Raw genomic sequence first — 24022 nt, 5'->3', positions numbered from 1 at the left:
GAGTATTATCTGTATTATTACCTGAGTATTTTACATACGCCTGTGAATTTGACTTGTGGGATGTCAACGGAGAACAGAAGACTGGAGCATGAACACAGAGGAAGGATCCAACGGGATCTGGTCACTTCAGTAAAGTTAAGTGAATTTATATCTTGCAAAAATATTGAAGATCAGGTAAGAAAACATGTTCCCTGTTATTTTCTAACGTAATGTTATGTTTTGTGTTCATGTCCTTAATGTATGTAACTAACCCAGTCTAAAACTATTTCATTTTAGACAAATATATAAAGAAATTGAGATAATTAATTTCAAATGTTTAAAAAGTAACGTTATTACATTTAAATCTGTTAATTCGAGTGTTTTAATACAGTTCATGGTGGTGCTATAGGCGGATAAAATGACTGTAACAAAGAGTTAGGTTAGCTAGTTAAGTAAACTAGCTACAGGTAACGTTAGCTTGTTAGCATGATTCTGTCTCCAGGACAGAAAAACATACTTGAATGTAGTTTAGAGGGGAGGGGAGGGGGAGAGATGCGTGCTCCGTAACATGTCCCCATGACACGTCACTGGGGGGGGCTCGCTCCGTAACATATCCCCACGACACGTCACTGGGGGGGGGCTCGCTCCGTAACATGTCCCCATGACACGTCACTGGGGGGGGGGGCTCGCTCCGTAACATGTCCCCATGACACGTCACTGGGGGGGGCTCGCTCCGTAACATATCCCCACGACACGTCACTGGGGGGGGCTCGCTCCGTAACATATCCCCACGACACGTCACTGGGGGGGGGGCGCGCTCCGTAACATGTCCCCACGACACGTCACTGGGGGGGGGCTCACTCCGTAACATATCCCCACGACACGTCACTGGGGGGGGCTCGCTCCGTAACATATCCCCACTACACGTCACTGGGGGGGGGCTCGCTCCGTAACATATCCCCACTACACGTCACTGGGTGGGGCTCGCTCCGTAACATATCCCCACTACACGTCACTGGGGGGGGCTCGCTCCGTAACATATCCCCACTACACGTCACTGGGGGGAGCTTGCTCCGTAACATGTCCCCACGACACGTCACTGGGGGGGGCTCGCTCCGTAACATGTCCCCATGACACGTCACTGGGGGGGGCTCGCTCCGTAACATATCCCCACTACACGTCACAGGGGGGGGGCTCGCTCCGTAACATATCCCCACTACACGTCACTGGGGGGAGCTTGCTCCGTAACATGTCCCCACGACACGTCACTGGGGGGGGCTCGCTCCGTAACATGTCCCCATGACACGTCACTGGGGGGGGCTCGCTCCGTAACATATCCCCACTACACGTCACTGGGGGGGGGGCTCGCTCCGTAACATATCCCCACTACACGTCAAGGGGGGGGGCTCGCTCCGTAACATATCCCCACTACACGTCACTGGGGGGGGGGGCTCGCTCCGTAACATATCCCCACTACACGTCACTGGGGGGGGCGCGCTCCATAACATATCCCCACTACACGTCACTGGGGGGGGCTCGCTCCGTAACATATCCCCACTACACGTCACTGGGGGGGGCGCGCTCCATAACATATCCCCACTACACGTCACTGGGGGGGGCGCGCTCCATAACATATCCCAACTACACGTCACTGGGGGGGGCTCGCTCCGTAACATGTCCCCACTACACGTCACTGGGGGGGGCTCGCTCCGTAACATATCCCCACTACACGTCACTGGGGGGGGGCTCGCTCCGTAACATATCCCCACTACACGTCACTGGGGGGGGCTCGCTCCGTAACATATCCCCACAACACGTCACGGGGGGGGGCTCGCTCCGTAACATATCCCCACTACACGTCAATGGGGGGGGGCGCGCTCCGTAACATATCCCCACTACACGTCACTGGGGGGGGCTTGCTCCGTAACATGTCCCCACTACACGTCACTGGGGGGGGCTTGCTCCGTAACATGTCCCCACGACACGTCACTGGGGGGGGGATGGTGGGACACAGAATTAAACCCAGGGACAGGTAGGCAAACAGAGGCAAGACATACAGAGATTGGATTTGTTGATTGTGTTGGATCGCGATGAACACGGCTTGGACAGGCTTGTTGCTACGGTTTGTGACTCATGAAGTTATTGAAGTCGGTTATGTGTATCGTCCGTTTATGTTTACGTTGTGGACTTACATCATGCTACTGTTCTACTCGGAAAGTCCACTGCATGCACCTTGCAGAGCGGAAAAGCAGAATTATATCAGTCATTATTATTTCTAAGGAGATTTGACCGATTTTAAACTTTACTATCCGGTTCAACAGTGGACAGACGGCCTGTAGCCTGCATAATAATCAGATAGGCATTATTAGACAAACAAATATACAGAGGTGTATGCTACAGTAGGCCAAGCATTCCCAGGAGACTTCCTTCCTTAAATAATACCCATGCAGACAACTTCTACCTTGTGAAATGTACATATCACCACCACTGATAACGATATTGCTTATATGGTTATTATGCAAGCTACAGTTAACGTCACTTTTTTAAATTTCGAGGCTGAGGTTATGTGAGATAGAATTCCGCTTTTTCGCTCTGCAAGGTCCTGTGAGTTGTGTGCAGCGGTCACTTTCCGTTCAGAGTAAAGCAGCAAAAGTCAGTCCACAACGTAAACATCAACGGGTGATACACGGACCAAACTTCAAGCAGCAACACACGTGTTCAGCAATAGTTTCCTTTGGAAACACTTCCGTTTTCTGTATTTGCAGCATGTTTTCTAAATACTGGACATGTGTTGTCAAATTGATGAAGTTTATTTCTTAATTTTCTTGTGTTTTGTCTAGTTGGTAAACATTTAATAACTAGCATTCTCAAAGCTGACTCGGTGCTCATATTGACAAAATGTTTCATAATGGCAAATGTCGGTATAGATTTTTGAATATAGTTTGTTTAAGCTTGTTTAAAGGAATGTTACAAAATTCCAAGCCTACTTTCTAAGGACTTTTCAGTGAATCTTAGTGTGTCCTTTTTCTCTCTCCCCCCCCCCAGATGCACCAAGGATCAGGCTGATTATGACGATTTGGAAGATTGTTCTTTATCTGCACTGTCACTTATGGTAAAGATTCATTGACCTTTTGCGGTATGTTTTGATTTGACTTATTAATACACTGCATAGTTGGGATTCTGAAAAGACCTCATCATGATAGTAACTAACAGTCAAGAGAGACACATGGAGAAATGCCATTTTTAGTTCTTCAATTCCTCTTGGGGGGCTCTGAAGAACTTTTGTGAATAATTGGTTGATTTTGTAAATAAATATCTAAATACATTAAATACAATTGTTTTAAAATCAATAATGGTGTGTACTTTATTTGTAATTAAGTTTCCAACCCCTCGTTTTATTAAAAGTCTTGTAGATGTATCAATTCACAGTAATCTGAAAAGCTTATATTTCATGATAATATAACAGTCTTTTACTGCAGAACCTTTAGGGATATCACTTTATTGAAGGTGTTTGATCGTAATAATTCAGGAAAAATCTCTAAAATAACAGTATTTCACTGCAAAACCTTTAATGGAAATGTCCATAGATTTATGGTTTTCACCCTTCATTTGAATTAAGATATTTTACCTTAATTTTACGGGTTTTGTTTGGCAGCCGCTGCTGCCAGTCATTTTACCTTCATTTTACGTTTGTTTTTTTTACAGTGTACAGGAAAGGAAGGCTAAATTGTGCTCCATATGCTCTTTCCCGGATTTCCACTAACCCCAGCTGCTGCCTCTACTCGAATAAAGTGGAGACAACTACCCCTATATATGGAAAGAATGTGTGAAGAACAGCACAAAGATCCTAAAGTGGAGAAAATCCTGACTCGGCTAGCTGAAGGAGACAAAAGAACAGGATTTAGTTACCTTTGAAGATAAAGTCTATCGAAAAAAAGTCAAACGTGGTCTTGTGAAGGGGGGAAGAGTGTAGCAGAAAGGGAGAATTAAAAGCACACCTTTCTCTCCCTGACATCACAAGAGGGTGGAGCCAAAGAGGGTTTAAATGAGCACACCTGTGAGCTAGAAAAAAAAACAACCAAGTAACAAAATCAAGCCCTTCTCCCATGGCCGCCTCCCCGGCTCTGGTAGCCAATGTCGATGTGTCCTTGGGCAAGACACTTGACTCCATGTAATAATATGTGCACGTATACTTCATGTAATAATATGTGCATGTATACTCCATGTAATAATATGTGCACGTATACTTCATGTAATAATATGTGCACGTATACTCCATGTAATAATATGTGCATGTATACTTCATGTAATAATATGTGCATGTATACTTCATGTAATAATATGTGCACGTATACTTCATGTAATAATATGTGCACGTATACTCCATGTAATAATATGTGCATGTATACGTCATGTAATAATATGTGCACGTATACTTCATGTAATAATATTTGCACGTATTTGTCTTTATTTTGTCTTTAAGTGTTTATTAATCAGAAGCTCCACCCACAAAGGGTTAAGAGGTCTGACCCAGAAAGAGAGTGACATTGTCTTTAAACAGTGTTTGCTCCTCCCCCTCCTCCTCCTCTTCCCCCTCCTTCTCTTCTTCCTCCTCTCCTCCCCCTCCTCCTCCTCCTCCTCTTCCCCCTCCTTCTCTTCTTCCTCCTCTTCCTCCTCCTCCTCCTCCTCTTCCCCCTCCTTCTCTTCTTCCTCCTCTTCCTCTTCCTCCCCTCCTCCTCCTCTTCCTCTTCCTCCTCCTCTTCCTCCTCCTCCTCCTCTTCCTCCTCCTCTTCCCCCTCCTTCTCTTCTTCCTCCTCTCCTCCTCCTCCTCTTCCCCCTCCTTCTCTTCTTCCTCCTCCTCCTCTTCCCCCTCCTTCTCTTCTTCCTCCTCTTCCCCCTCCTTCTCTTCTTCCTCCCCTCCTCCTCCTCCTCCTCCTCCTCCTCCTCCTCCTCTTCTTCCTCCTCTTCCTCCTCCTCCTCTTCCTCCTCCTCTTCCTCCTCCTCCTCCTCTTCCTCCTCCTCTTCCCCCTCCTTCTCTTCTTCCTCCTCTCCTCCTCCTCCTCTTCCTCCTCCTCTTCCCCCTCCTTCTCTTCTTCCTCCTCTTCCCCCTCCTTCTCTTCTTCCTCCCCTCCTCCTCCTCCTCCTCCTCCTCCTCCTCCTCCTCCTCTTCTTCCTCCTCTTCCTCCCCGTCCTTCTCCTCCCCCTCCTCCTCCTCCTCCTCCTCCTCCTACGTCATGTCAACCGGTTCTGTCTGCTGGCATGTTGTTGTTCTGCGTTCCTGAGAGAGACAATAATAAGATGTGTTATTGTCTTTCTTCTCTGGTGAGGTCAAAGTTACATTAAGAACAACACTATGATACATTTTCCACCACATTATCCTTCTCAATATTGTTACTTTTACATTAACATTATTATCAGTATTACTTTTGTACATGTATATTCGTACATTCATTTACTGTCAATCAACTACGTGTATATTTCATGTATTTTGTCCAACATTCGTAGTTTGTAAAGTAAGTTTTAAAGTGGCATGAAAAGGAAATACAGAAGGAAAGTAGAAGTACCTCGGAGTTGTACTTGGAATGTAGTTGTGGTATGTGGTTGTACTTCCATGACCACACCTTAGTGGGAGACGACAAGCCGACAGACAAGCTGCTTTATTACAAACACTTCAGTCTCTTCCATTGAAGACTGTGTGAACCAGTAGGATAATAACATCATAGTTATTAACTGTTCAAATGTTGAGAAAAGATAGGTGTGTTAACCATTAACAACAACAATACACACATGCACTCCTGACTGGAAGAAGACAGGAGGTGTGGCCATTTAACAGAAGAAGATCCTCTACTTCCTTTTTAGGTGCTACGGTTAAAGTTGGTGTTGGATGTTTCCAGCAGAGTGACAACATGACGACTGCAGTACCAGGTGAGTTCAGTTCCACTGTTAGTGAGACCTGTTCATGTTGGACATTGACCTCCGATGGTTCATGTTTGTTATTGACCTCCAATGGTTCATGTTTGACATTGACCTCCAGTGGTTGATGTTTGACATTGACCTCCAATGGTTCATGTTTGTTATTGACCTCCAATGGTTCATGTTTGTTATTGACCTCCAATGGTTCATGTTTGTTATTGACCTCCAATGGTTCATGTTTGACATTGACCTCCAGTGGTTGATGTTTGACATTGACCTCCAATGGTTCATGTTTGTTATTGACCTCCAATGGTTCATGTTTGTTATTGACCTCCAATGGTTCATGTTTGTTATTGACCTCCAGTGGTTCATGTTTGTCATTGACCTCCAATGGTTCATGTTTGTTATTGACCTCCAGTGGTTAATGTTTGTTATTGACCTCCGATGGTTAATGTTTGACATTGACCTCCAGTGGTTCATGTTTGTTATTGACCTCCAATGGTTGATGTTTGACATTGACCTCCAATGGTTGATGTTTGACATTGACCTCCAATGGTTGATGTTTGACATTAACCTCCAATGGTTCATGTTTGTCATTAACCTCCAATGGTTGATGTTTGACATTGACCTCCAATGGTTCATGTTTGACATTGACCTCCAATGGTTCATGTTTGACATTGACCTCCAATGGTTCATGTTTGTTATTGACCTCCAATGGTTCATGTTTGATATTGACCTCCAGTGGTTAATGTTTGACATTGACCTCCAATGGTTAATGTTTGTTATTGACCTCCAATGGTTCATGTTTGTTATTGACCTCCAATGGTTCATGTTTGTTATTGACCTCCAGTGGTTAATGTTTGACATTGACCTCCAATGGTTAATGTTTGTTATTGACCTCCAATGGTTCATGTTTGTTATTGACCTCCAATGGTTAATGTTTGACATTGACCTCCAGTGGTTCATGTTTGTTATTGACCTCCAATGGTTCATGTTTGACATTGACCTCCAGTGGTTCATGTTTGTTATTGACCTCCAATGGTTCATGTTTGACATTGACCTCCAGTGGTTCATGTTTGTTATTGACCTCCAATGGTTCATGTTTGACATTGACCTCCAATGGTTCATGTTTGACATTGACCTCCAGTGGTTAATGTTTGTTATTGACCTCCAATGGTTCATGTTTGTCATTGACCTCCAGTGGTTAATGTTTGTTATTGACCTCCAATGGTTAATGTTTGACATTGACCTCCAGTGGTTCATGTTTGTTATTGACCTCCAATGGTTGATGTTTGACATTAACCTCCAATGGTTCATGTTGGTCATTAACCTCCAATGGTTCATGTTTGACATTGACCTCCAGTGGTTGATGTTTGACATTGACCTCCAATGGTTAATGTTTGTTATTGACCTCCAATGGTTCATGTTTGACATTGACCTCCAGTGGTTGATGTTTGACATTGACCTCCAATGGTTCATGTTTGTCATTAACCTCCAATGGTTCATGTTGGTCATTGACCTCCAATGGTTCATGTTTGTTATTGACCTCCAATGGTTCATGTTTGACATTGACCACCAATGGTTCATGTTTGACATTGACCTCCAATGGTTCATGTCACTGTGGACTCAGATCCTGCAGTTCAAATTATTGAGGTTTGGCATTGACTTTGAATAGTTAAGATGTGGCATTGGTTCATGTTAGCCCTCGACCTTGTATGGATAAGGTTAGGCGTTGACTACATATGGTTGAGGTTTAGCAATGATATTGAATGGTTCCGATTTGGCATTTGCGGCAGATGCTTAGAGTTCGGTATCTGCTGAGGCTCGCGCTACGGCGCCAAGCACGAGTATAATGAGAGCACAAGTCATGTGATAACTGTGCATGTTCAAATCCAAGGTATCAGATGTAAAGGTCCCTTCTATCATTGCACTGATTCCCAGTCCATGACCTTTGACCCCTTCCCTATCAATGCTGTGACATGTTTGCAACCAATGTTGTCTGCTTCTGGTGTTCATTCAGGCTCTAAAACGTGTCGTTTTCTCCGTCATTAACAAAGTCTAATGAACTGACTGACGTCACCTTGCAACTCACAACATTACATTTTGATTATTGTTAAACTGTTTGAATGTTTGAACCAATGTTTAAAAACCTGGGCTGGACTCCAGCTCCCTCAAAACTACTGACCTGTTTCCAAATTTTGATCAGACTAGACACCCATTTAAAACAAGTTGTAATCTAGTTCCCAGAAGCATTAGAGCTCTGAGAGCCCCCTTCTTAACACCCTTCAACAACAGGAAGTTGGACTGACTGATGAGTGTACATGTCCTTTTGTTGTGCCACTCCCAAACACTGACTCAATATTTTTGTTGTATTATAGAATCTACTTTCAGGATTTTGCTGTTGGGGAAAAGTGAAAACCCAAAGACAACACTCAGCAACTTCATCCTTGGTAACCAAGACTATGATCTCAGGAAACACCCCCCCATCAACCACTGTGTGGCCATCTGTGGAGAGTGGAAAGGGAATCCTCTGACAGTAGTGAAAACACCTGATATCTTCAGTCTGACTGAGGACAAAGTGAGACAAGAGTTCAGAACCTGTGTCCCTCTTTGTGCTCCTGGACCAAACGTTCTCCTGCTCGTGGTGGAGTCTTCTGATTTAACAAACAACAGACGAACACTAAAGTCCATCCTGAGGTGTTTTGGTCAGGATGCCTTCAAACACTCAATTGTCATCACCACACATGAAGGGATGGAAGCCAATTTCTCTGTTAGACAGCTCCTTAAAGACTGTGGAGGAAAACATTACAACCTGTTAAAGAATGACCACTCGCTGTTGATGGAGCAGATTGAGAAGATTGTGCATGAAAACCAAGGAACCTTCCTCACCTTCACTGAAGAGATAAAACCGTCTTTAAACCTGGTTCTGTGTGGGAGGACAGGAGCAGGGAAGACTTCAGCAGCCAAGGCCATTGTAGGTCAGAGAGACCTTCATTCAGCCTCCAACTCCTCACAGTGTGTTCAACATCAGGGAGAGGTGAGTGGACGTCAGGTTTCTCTGGTGGAGCTGCCTGCCTTGTGTGGGAAGCCTCAGGAGGAAGTGATGGAGCAATCCCTCAGGTGTATCTCCCTGTGTGACCCTGAGGGGGTCCATGCCTTCCTCCTGGTCCTACCTGTGGGTCCCCTCATGGATGTAGACAAGAAAGAGTTAGAGACCATCAAGAAGACATTTGGATCTCCAGTCAATGACTTCACCATGATTCTGTTCACTGTGGACTCAGATCCTGCAGTTCAAGATGCTGTGAATTATGTAAGAAGGAACAGAGACCTCCAGGTTCTCTGTCAGAGCTGGGGTGGAAGATCTACTGTTCTCAACATCAAGCAGGAGGACCAGCAGGAGATTGTCAAGATGTTGGATACTGTGGTCGGACCAAACTGCTATACAACAGAAATATTTGCCCATGCCCAAATAGTAAAGATCATAGAGCAAGATAAATGTATCAACATGCAACAAGCTGAACTTCAGATGCTGAAAAAGAGCAATATTACATGTAAGTATTTTAATGGCTTTACCAGCTCCAAGCAATGTCATATACTAGACTCTTTGAAGGTGTACTGCTGTCATGGTCTTCTACATTGTCATTGGTTTACTCAATACGTCCCTGAAGTATTTCAGGGTGGTCAGGTGCTGCATGGAATGAATGACCCAGGTCAGTTGCAACCAGTATGCCCTATGGCTGGGTGCCAGTCCTCTTCTTCTTGTGAATGCTAACTTCTGTCCTCCTTATTCAAAGACATTAGATCAGTTTCCATTATTATGTGGACGTTACCCCGATCTATCTAAGCTGTGATCCTGCAAACCATTATCAGAATAATATCACATGTTGTCTTTCAAAAATGATGAAACCGTTATTCATGCCTGACTTGCCAGATTATATTTCTGCACTACATTACCTCCCCACTCTATGTCATCTTTAAAAAAACTCCCCAATTCATGGCTTCTCTGCACAGGAAGCACATCTACCAGCATAAATGAAGCCCGCCTCTTACTTGATTTGATCGGTTGCCTTGGTTATTGTGACATTGACGAGGGGTGCGATGAAAAGAATATTGAGAAAAGGAAAACAAGTTCTGCAGGCGACACGTCTCAATGTGATCAAAGGCATCAGCGACCTCTGCCAATCGGTATATGTAAGGTAGTCGTCGGTGTAGCTGTAAGGCTTAGTGGTCATTCATTCCCAAACATTTCTGGCTGTGCTTTGACTCTGAACTGTCAAGATAAGTAACTCCAGGTCTTCTTGTTTCACAGGTGATGAAGAGAAGCAGAGCCCAGAGTGCCTCAGGATTGTGCTGCTAGGAAAGACTGGCAGCGGAAAGAGCTCCTCAGGAAACACCATTCTGGGCAGGAAGGAGTTCAGAGCTGAACCGAGCCAGATGTCAGTCACCAAACAGTGTCAGAAAGCAGAGAGTGAAGTGGACGGTCGTCCTGTGGTCGTGGTCGACACTCCTGGTGTGTTGGACACAACTTTGACCCATGAGGAGGTGAATGAGGAGATGGTGAAATGCATCAGTCTCCTGGCTCCTGGACCACATGTCTTCCTGGTGGTGTTACACATTGGTAGATTGACAAAAGAAGAAAAGGAGACATTAAAACTCATCAAGGAAGGCTTTGGGGAAAATGCTGAAAAGTTCACCATCATTCTTTTCACTGGAGGAGATTCACTGGAGCACGAGGAGCAGACTATTGATGAGTACATTAAAGAATGTGATGCATCCTTTAAACAACTAATCAATGACTGTGGAGGAAGATACCATGTGTTTAATAACCATGATAAACAAAACAAAATCCAGGTCAGTTCGTTGATAACCAAGATTGACACCATGGTGAAGACAAATGGAGGCCGCTGCTACACGAATGAGATGCTGCAAGAGGCCGAGACCGCGATCAAGAAAGAAGTGGAGAGGATCCTTAAGGACAAGGAGGAAGAGATGCAGAGGAAGATGGAGGACTTTAAAAGAAAACAGGAAGAAGAAATGGAGGTCTTGAAAGGAAGATTGGAAAAACAGAAAGCGGAAACTGAACAAGAGAGAGCATTGAAAGACAAACAACTTAAGGATTACATCAGCAAGGAGCATGACAAAAGAAAGAAAGAACAACAAAAGAGAGAACAACAAGACCAAGAGAGAAAAATAAAGGAGGAATTACAGCGACAGGATTGGAAAAAACAAATTGAAGATTTGGAGGAAAAACAAAAAAACAAAAAAGTAGAATTTGAACAGAAGGAAACATTTGACCAAAAGCTGAAGCAGAAAACCGAATGCATGAAAGAAAAACAAGCGGCTCAGGAAAGGCAACGGAAAGAGTGGTGGGACAAAAGAGATCGGGAAAACAAACAGGAAGAACGTGCAGCAATTAACAAGCTAAAAGAACTTGAGCAGGAAAAGAAGAAACATGAAAATGACAGAAAAGAAGAAGATAGAATCAGGAGAGAAAAGGAGGTGGAAAGTCAAAAGGAATTAGAGGGAAACTATGTTAAATGCCTGATGCTTTTGAAGAAGGACTTCGAAGAGAAAGCCAGAACAAAAGCGGAGGAATTCAACAAATTCAAAGAGAAACACACGAAGGAGTTGAAAGAACAATTGAAAGACACGGTGGAACAATACGACATTTTAATGGCACTTTCAGCTCACAGTGAAGAACAAATGAAGAAGAAACATCAAGAAGAAATCCGGGACTTAGTGAAGTGTCTCACCAAAAACAGGAAAAATGTCCAAAACGTCAGTGAGCTGCTGAAAAAACAGGAAAAAGAAAAAAATAATGTGGAACATCTGGAGCCAAAAGAAAACCTGCAGAAAACACATGAAAAACAATTAAGTGACTTGATAGCGGAGCTTCTGAACGGACCTGACAAACCACACTGTTCCATCTCATGAGGCATTTTATTTGGAAGGCATGTTAGGGGCGTGGCATGTTAGGGGCGTGGCATGTTAGGGGCGTGGCTCCTGACTATTGGCTGGATTGCCAATAAACTTGGTTCAAACATTCACGTTCTCCAGAGGATGAATCCTACTGACTTTGATGATCCTCCTACTTTTCCTCTAGCGCCACCATGAGGTTGACATTTTAGGGTTTTTTTGTGAAACAATGAGACATTCATGTTCCCCACAGGATGAACTGTACTAACTCGGACATCCTTCGACCTTTGATCTCGTGCCACCTTCAGGTCAACATGCGTCTAACATGTTGTTTTCTGTCCACGGCCCTTTACTCTGTGGACATTTGTCAAATGTGGTGTATGAATGTTGGAGATGAGAAGGTTTGCTTCTTTGATTACTTATCAAGTATCGAGTTACTTATCGGTACTTTTGTTTTGTTTATATTTGATGTGCTCAATGTCTGCATATAGAAATATTGTCAACTAAGGATGTAATCAAACTATCTGTAAATAATTTAGTTTACAACCCAAACCTCTCACTGACAAACAAACCTACAAACCTGTTGGATGGAGACAATTAAAGAGGAAAGAACACAGCCTAGTGAAATATTTGCTGCAGCAATGATGGAATAATGCTTACAATATTAATAAACCATTTGAATTGATCACTCTCCAATGTATAACTCAATATGAGTGCTGTCCCAACACAAATCTACAATCTATTACTTTCATGTAGGGACCAGGCCGTTTGGACGACATTACATTAAAAAACAAAACCACTTGGTTGGGTTTCGTGTGTAATGAAGAGGAACAACTATATAAGTGTATACTTCCAACTCATTGATCTCGTTTATGAGTATTTGTTTAATGCATTTTGCTATATTTGCTGTTTATTATATTTGTGATTCTCGTTTTGTTTGACTTATTTGATGCATGTTTAAATACAAAGTGAAACTGAGCTAAAAGGCAACAAACATCTTAGAGATCTGAGAGTTGGAGCAGAGCTGCAGTTAGTTTCAGAGATGAGGAGCATCCTAACTAAATGCTGCTTCTACAGGTTGAGTTTGGACTTTGGGGTCAGAAAGCAGACCTGAACCAGATCCTCAAAGTGGTCCATGTTTACAATCCTCCAAAACAGCTGAAATAATAGTGTGTTACCCTTTCTGTCCATGTCCAGCAGGTGGAGCTGAAGAGCTACTTTTCTGTTTCATGTTTATGTCTTTATGATTTGCTCCACCTCTTCTGTTGCTGTTCGTGTCATCTGGATCATTGATTTCACAAACTCGTGAGAAATATGGAAATATGGGAATTAATTTCCACACCTGTGATGGAACACAATGAATCCTGTGAGTCATAATTAGAAACTCCTTAATAACTCATTATGATTATTATTTCTCATAATGACCTCGAGGAGTTGTTTTTCTCCATCACAGTTTCAAAACTGTGCTTCTATATGAATAAGATCTCCGATCAAATGATAATGAATATGAGCCACTATTTAACAGACTAAATTAAATAAAGTTTGATGTTCAGTCAAAAGTGAGTCTGTACACGAATAATACTTCTTCAAATTTCATGTGTTGCATTCTGCAGATATCAAAAGAGGCATTCAATGGTGGTTATGTTGGATGATGAGGAACAATGTGATATTCACAGATATTAGAGCCTGATATTCACAGATATTAGAGCCTGATATTCACAGGGAGAGTCTGTCTCAAGCTGAATTCTCCAATCTTTCATATTGTCTTTATTATCGGAGTCCATTCCGTCATTTCAGCACCCTCGGCCTCTTGTCCCTGCTACCCCACCCTCGGCCTCTTGTCCCCGCTACCCCACCGTCTTGTCCCCGGTACCCCACCTTTACCATATTTTACCCGGTAGCCCACCCTCTTGTCCCAAGTAGCCCCCATCGCCATCTAGTCCTCGGTCCCCCACCCTCTTGTTCCCAGTAGTCCACCCTGGACCTCTTGTCCCCAGTACCCCACCCTTGCCCTCTTGTCCCCAGTACCCCAACCTCTTGTACCCGCTTCCTCGGTCCCCCACCCTTGCCCTCTTGTCCCCAGTACTCCAACCTCTTGTACCCGATTCCTCGGTCCCCCACCCTTGCCCTCTTGTCCCCAGTACCCCAACCTCTTGTACCCGCTTCCTCGGTACACCAACTTCACCCTCGTATCCCCGGTACCCTACCCTACCCTCTTGTCCCTGAGACCCCAACCTCTCCGTCTTGTCCCCGGTACCCCAACCTCTTGTACCCGCTTCCTTGGTCCCCCACCCTTGCCCTCTTGTTCCCAGTAGTCCAACCTGGACCTCTTGTCCCCAGTACCCCACCCTTGCCCTCTTGTCCCCAGTACCCCAACCTCTTGTACCCGCTTCCTCGGTCCCCCACCCTTGCCCTCTTGTACCCGCTTCCTCGGTCCCCCACCCTTGCCCTCTTGTCCCCAGTACCCCAACCTCTTGTACCCGCTTCCTCGGTACACCAACTTCACCCTCGTATCCCCGGTACCCTACCCTACCCTCTTGTCCCTGCGACCCCAACCTCTCCGTCTTGTCCCCGGTACCCCAACCTCTTGTACCCGCTTCCTCGGTCCCCCACCCTTGCCCTCTTGTTCCCAGTAGTCCAACCTGGACCTCTTGTCCCCAGTACCCCACCCTTGCCCTCTTGTCCCCAGTACCCCAACCTCTTGTACCCGCTTCCTCGGTCCCCCACCCTTGCCCTCTTGTCCCCAGTACCCCAACCTCTTGTACCCACTTCCTCGGTACACCAACTTCACCCTTGTATCCCCGGTACCCTACCCTACCCTCTTGTCCCTGCGACCCCAACCTCTCCGTCTTGTCCCCGGTACCCCAACCTCTTGTACCCGCTTCCTCGGTCCCCCACCCTTGCCCTCTTGTCCCCGGTACCCCAACATCTTGTTCCCAGTAGTCCACCCTGGACCTCTTGTCCTCTGTAACCTACCCTTGCCCTCTTGTCCCCAGTACCCCACCCTTGCCCTCTTGTCCCCGGTACCCCAACCTCTTGTACCCGCTTCCTCGGTACACCAACTTCACCCTCTTGTCCCTGCTACCCCAACCTCTCCGTCTTGACCTCGGTGCACCACCCTTGCACTCTTGTCCCCGGTAACCTTCCCTCGCCCTCTTGTTCTCGGTACCCCAACCTCGTACCGGGTCCACTCTTTACCATTCGCCTTGACAGTACAAACCAACCCCGTATAGATCCAGCCCGCAAACCATTTTTTTGGGCCCCGGAGCTTCGTGGCAAGATTTTCTTATTCTCAGCCTGTAAGTCGGTGGCCCAGTGGGAGGAGCTTATGCACAAGCTTTTATAAACATGATCGGGTTATGTTTTGGGTTACCCTTAACTTGTACTGGAGTTACTGTCAATTATTTGTACATGCATTTTCTAAATTTTGTATTAAGTCACAATTTCTTTTTTTTAAAGTTATCTTTACATCTTACAATATCTGTAAATATTTGATCATCTTGTTCATAAAAACAAAACAGGCAAACAATTAGTTTCATTTGTTGAATCCTGATTGAATTACCTGTAAAGCCAGGTGGAACTCCCACTGAAGTTACAACTGGCCGTATTGATAACATTGATATTAGTGATAAAGCACATTCAACAGGATATTTATTGATTACGAACCAAACAAGCAGGTTGTCAGCTGCCATTGCGTGTGGTTTACTGGGTGGACAGCAGGTGGCGGTGTAACATGAGCCTGCCACTAAATGTAAAGATTAAACAACTCAGTATGCATCTTTTGATTTTTCTGAAATACAGAGAATGTGGAGAAAGGCAATTGAATTACTTTCCCTTTCTTATGTTTTGGACAGCAAGAATGAGGTAGTAGTAGTACTAGTCAGTATTGGCTGCATTGTTATGCTCATGAGCAGCTGTCAAAACAAATATAGAATTGCTTTGACACATGAAAATGTATGAATGACATTGTTGGCCCCATGGTGGCACTATGCCCACATAACTACAGACACTTCTGGAGTACTTTGCATGTAGGAGTGGCTTCTGAAAGGTAAGTGAAAAGTGAATTGCATTTATCAAATTATGTTTCGATAGGAAAATTGACATGTGTTACTCTAATGACCTCACCTATAGCTTCTTTTACCGTTTCTCAAAATTGAGTTGTCTGCAGGTAAAACCAATCAGGAACATGATTATGTGCTTTAATGTATAACATAAGTGATAAGGGGAAGAGGAAAATCAGGAAATAGCAACAACATTTACACATTTCTGAAACTCTGCAGCAAATGACGACGAGAGATAAACATTCAACTTTGGCATTTTATTGATCAGTGAACACATATTGATACATCTCAACTCTGACGGGTCAGTGATGAGCAATGGATTGCATTCAATTGTTGGTAGAAACTAAAGGTGCAGTGATAATACTGTTAGTTCCAGTAGTGATCACCAGGAGGCGCGAGAGCTGAGAGTTAGAACCTGTTCAGAAATGGTCTCACTCATCTTCTGGGCAGCGCCAACATGAGACCGCTCCAGTTGGACCAAACCACCGAGCAGCCTGTGGGGGGCGAGACGGCGGCCTGGACCTCTAGAAGCACTTGCGGTGGACGATGGCCGGGCCGGACTCGTCGTACTCCTGCTTGCTGATCCACATCTGCTGGAAGGTGGAGAGGGAGGCCAGGATGGAGCCTCCGATCCAGACGGAGTACTTCCTCTCTGGGGGAGCGATGATCTGGAGGAGAGAAGAACCAGTGATGCTTAACATGAACAAGCATTATTGGAAGTAGCGCCTGTCAACCATGTTTGGCTTTAAGCATTGACTCAATGTAGCTTGTGCTCATCATCTTCTCACTACCACAAGGTTAAGTTATAGTTTTTAAAGAGCTCTGTAATGCAGTTTTTTTTCTTTTAAAGATGAGTCATTAAACCCAGTGTTGTCTTTTCTCTGTAGATTTCAGATCAGAGTCTAGAAAACAAGAACTTATACAAATGATTTGTCCTTCATTCATCTGCATAACAAAAACAAAAAGCAACTCTACCTTGATTTTCATGGTGGGCGGGGCCAGGGCGGTGATCTCCTTCTGCATGCGGTCGGCGATGCCGGGGTACATGGTGGTGCCACCTGACAGCACGGTGTTGGCGTACAGGTCCTTACGGATGTCCACGTCGCACTTCATGATGCTGTTGTAGGTCGTTTCGTGGATGCCACATGACTCCATTCCTAAACACAAAGAACCAGAGTTCAGTGTTTGTATTCAAACCACTCAGACACCTGTGGCCAGAGACGCTGCACAAGCTCTTCCGTAGAGCCATTGGGCAAAAGGTGTACACATCTGGAAGCTAAGACGAGCTTCTAAATGTTGATGCTTTACAGAATTTGCCTAAAGGAATAAGTCGGTACCCACCAAGGAAGGAAGGCTGGAACAGCGCCTCGGGGCATCGGAACCTCTCGTTGCCGATGGTGATGACCTGTCCGTCAGGAAGCTCGTAGCTCTTCTCCAGCGAGGAAGAGGAGGATGCCGTCTGCATCTCCTGCTCGAAGTCCAGAGCCACGTAGCACAGCTTCTCCTTAATGTCTCGCACGATCTCACGCTCGGCTGGTGTTCAAGGGAGGAAATGAAAGGGTGGAGTTACATACAGAAGGGTGTGTAGTGGAAGGACCTTCAGTCAGTGGAGGCTCCACTTCAGTTGCTTTCAGTCCATTAAACTCGTACCTGTGGTGGTGAAGCTGTAGCCCCTCTCAGTGAGGATCTTCATCAGATAGTCGGTCAGATCTCTGCCAGCCAGGTCCAGACGCAGGATGGCGTGAGGGAGAGCGTAACCCTCGTAGATTGGCACAGTGTGGCTGACGCCGTCACCAGAGTCCATCACAATACCTGCAACCAGTTACAAGCAAAAGACACTGAATGGTGAGGAACACCAACATCTCAGGTACTGGTGCTACAAGTCCATTTCCTGAGCAGGAAGTGGGTCAGAGGTCACGTTCTCACCTGTGGTGCGACCGGAGGCGTACAGCGACAGCACGGCCTGGATGGCCACATACATGGCAGGACAGTTGAAGGTCTCGAACATGATCTGTACCAAAGAGAAAACCAGGTGTCACTGAAGACCAACAACCCGCTGTAGCCGGTTCCCCATACAGGCCTCATGTGATCCTAGCGTGAACACACCTGGGTCATCTTCTCCCTGTTGGCCTTGGGGTTGAGTGGAGCTTCGGTCAGCAGGACCGGATGCTCCTCAGGGGCCACGCGGAGCTCGTTGTAGAAGGTGTGATGCCAGATCTGCAGGACGGGACAGACGCTTAGTGGTTGTTGCAGTAGTCAAGCGTTCAGGTGAACATGTACGTGCATGTGGACACTCAGGTGAGCACCCGGTGGACGTCTACCTTCTCCATGTCGTCCCAGTTGGTGACGATGCCGTGCTCGATGGGGTACTTCAGGGTCAGGATGCCTCTCTTGCTCTGGGCTTCGTCTCCCACGTAGCTGTCCTTCTGTCCCATTCCCACCATCACACCCTGCGCACAGACACACCTTCAGGGTCACAAGCTGCCTGCATTCACCTGGAGGGGGGAGCGAACGGCCTGTAGCCAGCGTACCTGATGTCTGGGGCGACCCACGATGGAGGGGAAGACGGCGCGGGGGGCGTCGTCACCGGCGAAGCCGGCCTTGCACATGCCGGAGCCATTGTCCACAACCAGGGCAGCGATGTCGTCTTCCATTTCTGAAGAACACTTGATTAAGACAAAGGTTCTCCAATGGCACCATCAAGGACTTCCCTTTAGTATCAGTTGTTTTTTTAGGTCTTTTACGATAGTTATTAACCTGTAAACTATTTTATTGATTTTTGTCCAACCAAATGTTTTAAAAACAGAATACAATCAAAATTACTCAGTAAATAAGACTTTCACAGTTTTAGGAAGAGTGTCAGAAGAAAGAGACTTCTTGAAACACGGTTACAGAATCCTGCGTGAAGCAACAGGTCAAGAGGTCAAGAGGTCAAGCCCTTTGTGCAACATGAGGATCCACTTGGCTGGTTCCTGCTCTGCTGCGTCTCTCCATGTGAATTACTCAGACTAAACTGAACCAGGACACATTCTGCTGGTCGGGCGTGGCGCTTTAAGTCATCCAACCGGATGAACTTTTTCTCTTTTGGCAGGACATTCTCAAACAAGTTGAGACAGACCATAAACCACTCCCCTAGAACACTAAACCACTCCCCTAGAACACTAAATCACTCCTCTATAACACTCTACAGTCATAGATCAACTGCACCCTTTTTAATCTCAGGAGTTGAACTACACACGACATTAAGATGAATAAAGTTCTGTGCATCAAACTTCTTCCTGGTCTGGAGGCTCCTCCCCCTTCATGACATTCAGTACAACTGTTGCTCAACTTTCAGGTTTCCCCTTTTCAACTAGAAACATGGTAACCACAAAGTCTTCATTTCCTGGTACATTTGAGTTATTCATCTGATTCATCAGACCAGCTGCTGCTTCCTGGTAACATTACAGCTATATTTAAAAATAACTTCTCTCAATAACTTTGTAGCTTCGGTCAGAAAGTTTAAATCTTGGTTTAAAACATAACTTCGACGTCATGAGTTATGAACATCGACCATTTTAAAAAGAGGTGGACACTAATCTGCGGTTTCAAAAGCTTTCCAGAACAATTTAATCTCCGACATGAATGTACTTCTAAAAGGTGGAATGTCATGGCTGTGTTCACCTGTCTGTCACACACCTGCAGATATCTATAAACATGCTCTTTGAATAAAACGACCGGAGCAGTTTGAACACATTCATAACTGAAAGGCGGCGGAAGCAGCAGCACTGCGTCTTACCTGTGCAGGTGAGTCTCGGGTGTGTCTGTTGGTGCAGTGCGCGTGATACTTAACCTCGTGAGGTCATCAGGAGCCAAGCCCCGCCCCCGACCGCAGGACGCTTCGCGTTGTCCTTAAAAGGTAACGTTCTCTCGGCGCGCGCTCTCATTGGTCCAGGTGAGCGGGCCGCGCCCAGACTTCCCAGGGCGAGCTCTCATTGGTCCAGGTGAGCGGGCCGCGCCCAGACTTCCCAGGGCGAGCTCTCATTGGTCCAGGTGAGCGGGCCGCGCCCAGACATCCCAGGGCGAGCTCTCATTGGTCCAGGTGAGCGGCCAGCTCGCCTGGAATGATGTGGGTTGAGGACTTCTGCTTTGTGTTGTGCAACCACAAGGTAGCCGGTTCGATCCCCGCTCTCCCCATAGGTCATGTTGGTGTGCCCTTGAGCAAGGCACTGAACCCCCAGTTACTTCACGGCAGCCCACTGCTCCTTAATTTACCCACGGGGATCAATAAAGGATATATTATTTACAATTTCTTTTCGGTAGGGCCATCAATCAATTTCAGCAACATCCCAGAATGATTCAATGCAAAAAAAGTATCAAACACGCAGTTCAACTTTGTAGTTAAATATTTAACATTTAATCCAACACTGACATAATAGGACATCTTAGTCATAAAATTCAGTATATAAATGTAAACATTTATCATATAATAATATTCAGTATCATATGATATATATAATATGATATATATATATATATATATTTATCATATAATAATATTCAGTATAATATGATATATATATATATATATATTTATCATATAATAATATTCAGTATAATATGTGATATATGATGATCCACTTTTACTATTGACAAGAAGGGTCCAAATAAAAATACAATCATTTATTCAGAATTCAATTTTATTATGTGTTTTCTAGAAGTAACCACGACAAGGAAGTAACAGGATTACACTTATAGCCTTCAAAGGGATTTACTTTATTAATTAGCATTCATAAACCGTCAACATTAAGCCGTGATTTGACATTTTAGGCCAAATGTCGATTGGTCCGTAGTTGGTTTCCTTCTGTAACGACATGAAGACTTCTGTGTTGAGGATCGTTCGTCATCTGCTGCACCAGAAGGTCTGAATATGAAAGCTGTCAATCATCTCAGCATCTCAAATTATTGTTTACAGTTAAGTATATAAAAACTCCCACATCATATCTCAGCTGTAGGACCCTCATGTCACCACTAGATGGAGCGCATTCGTGACAAATCACGTGTTAATGGCTATTTTGTTTTCTTTATTAATAATAATAATGTCACTATGTTTTTGGATACATTTTAGTGTCGGATGCAAGATTGTCTTGGAGACGATTTATGATTTAAAATAAATCTCTGCTCCGTTAATGGGAGCATAAACAATGCATTCCAGAACAGAGTATACACAATATTCATCTCACAGTATGCAGTTCATATCAAACAACATCTACAATATCAATGTATCGGTGTCTACAAAGGACAATAAAATACCATATCTGCAGTATTTATCCATCTTTGTATTAATCAGACTTGTCAAAGTATTTCTTTTTATATATTTGCATTAATTCTAATGTAGCATTTTAATGTATCTTTTCCGTCTCTAATGAAGCGTCAAAGGTTTTCTATTGTAGAGAACGTGGGTCAGCTAAGAGAACCATCACCATGGTTACACCACCACCGTCTGAGGTCGGATATGATTCTTTATCGATAAAGAATCATAATTCACTTTGCTGATAACTCTGCTCGCTGTGTGGCGTTGTCCTCCATCTTGGAGCCGACGATAACTCTTTGAACCTTGACGGGGCAGTGAGACGTGTCTCAGAGGAGTCACCCCCTGGTGGTCAGGAGCGAGAATGCAGCTTTAACACATGAAGCATAGACTTCTATACAACCAGAGGAGTCGCCCCCTGGTGGTCAGGAGCGAGAATGCAGCTTTAACACATGAAGCATAGACTTCTATACAACCAGAGGAGTCGCCCCCTGGTGGTCAGGAGCGAGAATGCAGCTTTAACACATGAAGCATAGACTTCTATACAACCAGAGGAGTCACCCCCTGGTGGTCAGGAGAGAGAATGCAGCTTCAACACATGAAGCATAGACTTATATACAACCAGAGGAGTCGCCCCCTGGTGGTCAGGAGAGAGAATGCAGCTTTAACACATGAAGCATAGACTTCTATACAACCAGAGGAGTCGCCCCCTGGTGGTCAGGAGAGAGAATGCAGCTTTAACACATGAAGCATAGACTTCTATACAACCAGAGGAGTCGCCCCCTGGTGGTCAGGAGAGAGAATGCAGCTTTAACACATGAAGCATAGACTTCTATACAACCAGAGGAGTCGCCCCCTGGTGGTCAGGAGAGAGAATGCAGCTTTAACACATGAAGCATAGACTTCTATACAACCAGAGGAGTCGCCCCCTGGTGGTCAGGAGAGAGATTGCAGCTTTAACACATGAAGCATAGACTTCTATACAACCAGAGGAGTCGCCCCCTGGTGGTCAGGAGAGAGAATGCAGCTTTAACACATGAAGCATAGACTTCTATACAACCAGAGGAGTCGCCCCCCTGGTGATCAGTAGAGAGAATGCAGCTTTAACACATGAAGCATAGACTTCTATACAACCAGAGGAGTCGCCCCCTGGTGGTCAGGAGAGAGAATGCAGCTTTAACACATGAAGCATTGACTTCTATACAACCAGAGGAGTCGCCCCCTGGTTGTCAGGAGCGAGAATGCAGCTTTAACACATGAAGCATAGACTTCTATACAACCAGAGGAGTCGCCCCCCTGGTGGTCAGTAGAGAGAATGCAGCTTTAACACATGAAGCATAGACTTCTATACAACCAGAGGAGTCGCCCCCTGGTGGTCAGGAGAGAGAATGCAGCTTTAACACATGAAGCATAGACTTCTATACAACCAGAGGAGTCGCCCCCTGGTGGTCAGGAGAGAGAATGCAGCTTCAACACATGAAGCATTGACTTCTATACAACCAGAGGAGTCGCCCCCTGGTTGTCAGGAGCGATAATGCAGCTTTAACACATGAAGCATAGACTTCTATACAACCAGAGGAGTCGCCCCCCTGGTGGTCAGTAGAGAGAATGCAGCTTTAACACATGAAGCATAGACTTCTATACAACCAGAGGAGTCGCCCCCTGGTGGTCAGGAGAGAGAATGCAGCTTTAACACATGAAGCATAGACTTCTATACAACCAGAGGAGTCGCCCCCCTGGTGGTCAGGAGAGAGAATGCAGTTTTAACACATGAAGCATTGACTTCTATACAACCCGAGGAGTCGCCCCCTGGTGGTCAGTAGAGAGAATGCAGCTTTAACACATGAAGCATAGACTTCTATACAACCAGAGGAGTCGCCCCCCTGGTGGTCAGGAGAGAGAATGCAGCTTTAACACATGAAGCATAGACTTCTATACAACCAGAGGAGTCGCCCCCTGGTGGTCAGGAGAGAGAATGCAGCTTTAACACATGAAGCATAGACTTCTATACAACCAGAGGAGTCGCCCCCTGGTGGTCAGGAGAGAGAATGCAGCTTTAACACATGAAGCATAGACTTCTATACAACCAGAGGAGTCGCCCCCTGGTGGTCAGGAGAGAGATTGCAGCTTTAACACATGAAGCATAGACTTCTATACAACCAGAGGAGTCGCCCCCTGGTGGTCAGGAGAGAAGATGCAGCTTTAACACATGAAGCATAGACTTCTATACACCAGAGGAGTCGCCCCCCTGGTGGTCAGTAGAGAGAATGCAGCTTTAACACATAAGGCATAGACTTCTATACAACCAGAGGAGTCGCCCCCCTGGTGGTCAGGAGAGAGAATGCAGCTTTAACACATGAATTATAGACTTCTATACAACCAGAGGAGTCACCCCCTGGTGGTCAGGAGAGAGAATGCAGCTTTAACACATGAAGCATAGACTTCTATACAACCAGAGGAGTCGCCCCCTGGTGGTCAGGAGAGAGAATGCAGCTTTATCACATGAAGCATAGACTTCTATACAACCAGAGGAGTCGCCCCCCTGGTGGTCAGTAGAGAGAATGCATTTTTAACACATGAAGCATAAACTTCTATACAACCAGAGGAGTCGCCCCCCTGGTGGTCAGTAGAGAGAATGCAGCTTTAAGACATGAAGAAAATGTTGGTAGATGCTGTTGAGATATTATTCATTTGAACTTCAACATCTGTATGTAGTCATCAACTGACTGTTAGGCTACTCCGGTATAAATGGGACTAAATCATAGTGCCAGTAAGACATTTTGATTTAATTTAAATTGAATACCCCTGGTCGAGTGTATCAACAGTACCAAAGCAGAACCCACCCCTGGATCACTCTGAAAAG

At 45.2% G+C, this 24022-nt stretch overlaps 2 protein-coding genes across 2 annotated transcripts; one reads left to right on the top strand and one right to left on the bottom strand.

Annotated features, from left to right (window-relative positions):
- Nucleotides 1-5661: 5661 nt before the first annotated feature.
- On the top strand, nt 5662-14949 carry LOC117735821 (GTPase IMAP family member 8-like). Its single transcript, XM_034540705.1, has 7 exons — nt 5662-5904; nt 8271-9443; nt 10202-11017; nt 13834-13978; nt 14177-14299; nt 14498-14584; nt 14805-14949. Exons 1-7 carry the CDS (start codon nt 5886-5888, stop codon nt 14947-14949), a joined length of 2508 nt encoding a protein of 835 aa, XP_034396596.1. The 5' UTR covers nt 5662-5885.
- A 1173-nt stretch (nt 14950-16122) lies between these two features.
- Nucleotides 16123-18557, bottom strand: LOC117736035 (actin, cytoplasmic 1-like). The gene is made up of 8 exons (XM_034541042.1): nt 18401-18557; nt 18191-18319; nt 17976-18086; nt 17796-17880; nt 17520-17681; nt 17211-17402; nt 16845-17026; nt 16123-16537 (listed from the first exon to the last, which is right to left on the bottom strand). Exons 1-8 carry the CDS (start codon nt 18521-18523, stop codon nt 16394-16396), a joined length of 1128 nt encoding a protein of 375 aa, XP_034396933.1. The 5' UTR covers nt 18524-18557; the 3' UTR covers nt 16123-16393.
- Nucleotides 18558-24022: the final 5465 nt, after the last annotated feature.

Source organism: Cyclopterus lumpus, chromosome 9, assembly GCF_009769545.1.
Source record: "Cyclopterus lumpus isolate fCycLum1 chromosome 9, fCycLum1.pri, whole genome shotgun sequence".
In the NCBI taxonomy this organism is placed as follows: domain Eukaryota; kingdom Metazoa; phylum Chordata; class Actinopteri; order Perciformes; family Cyclopteridae; genus Cyclopterus; species Cyclopterus lumpus.
This window is presented reverse-complemented; position numbering and strand designations above follow the sequence as displayed.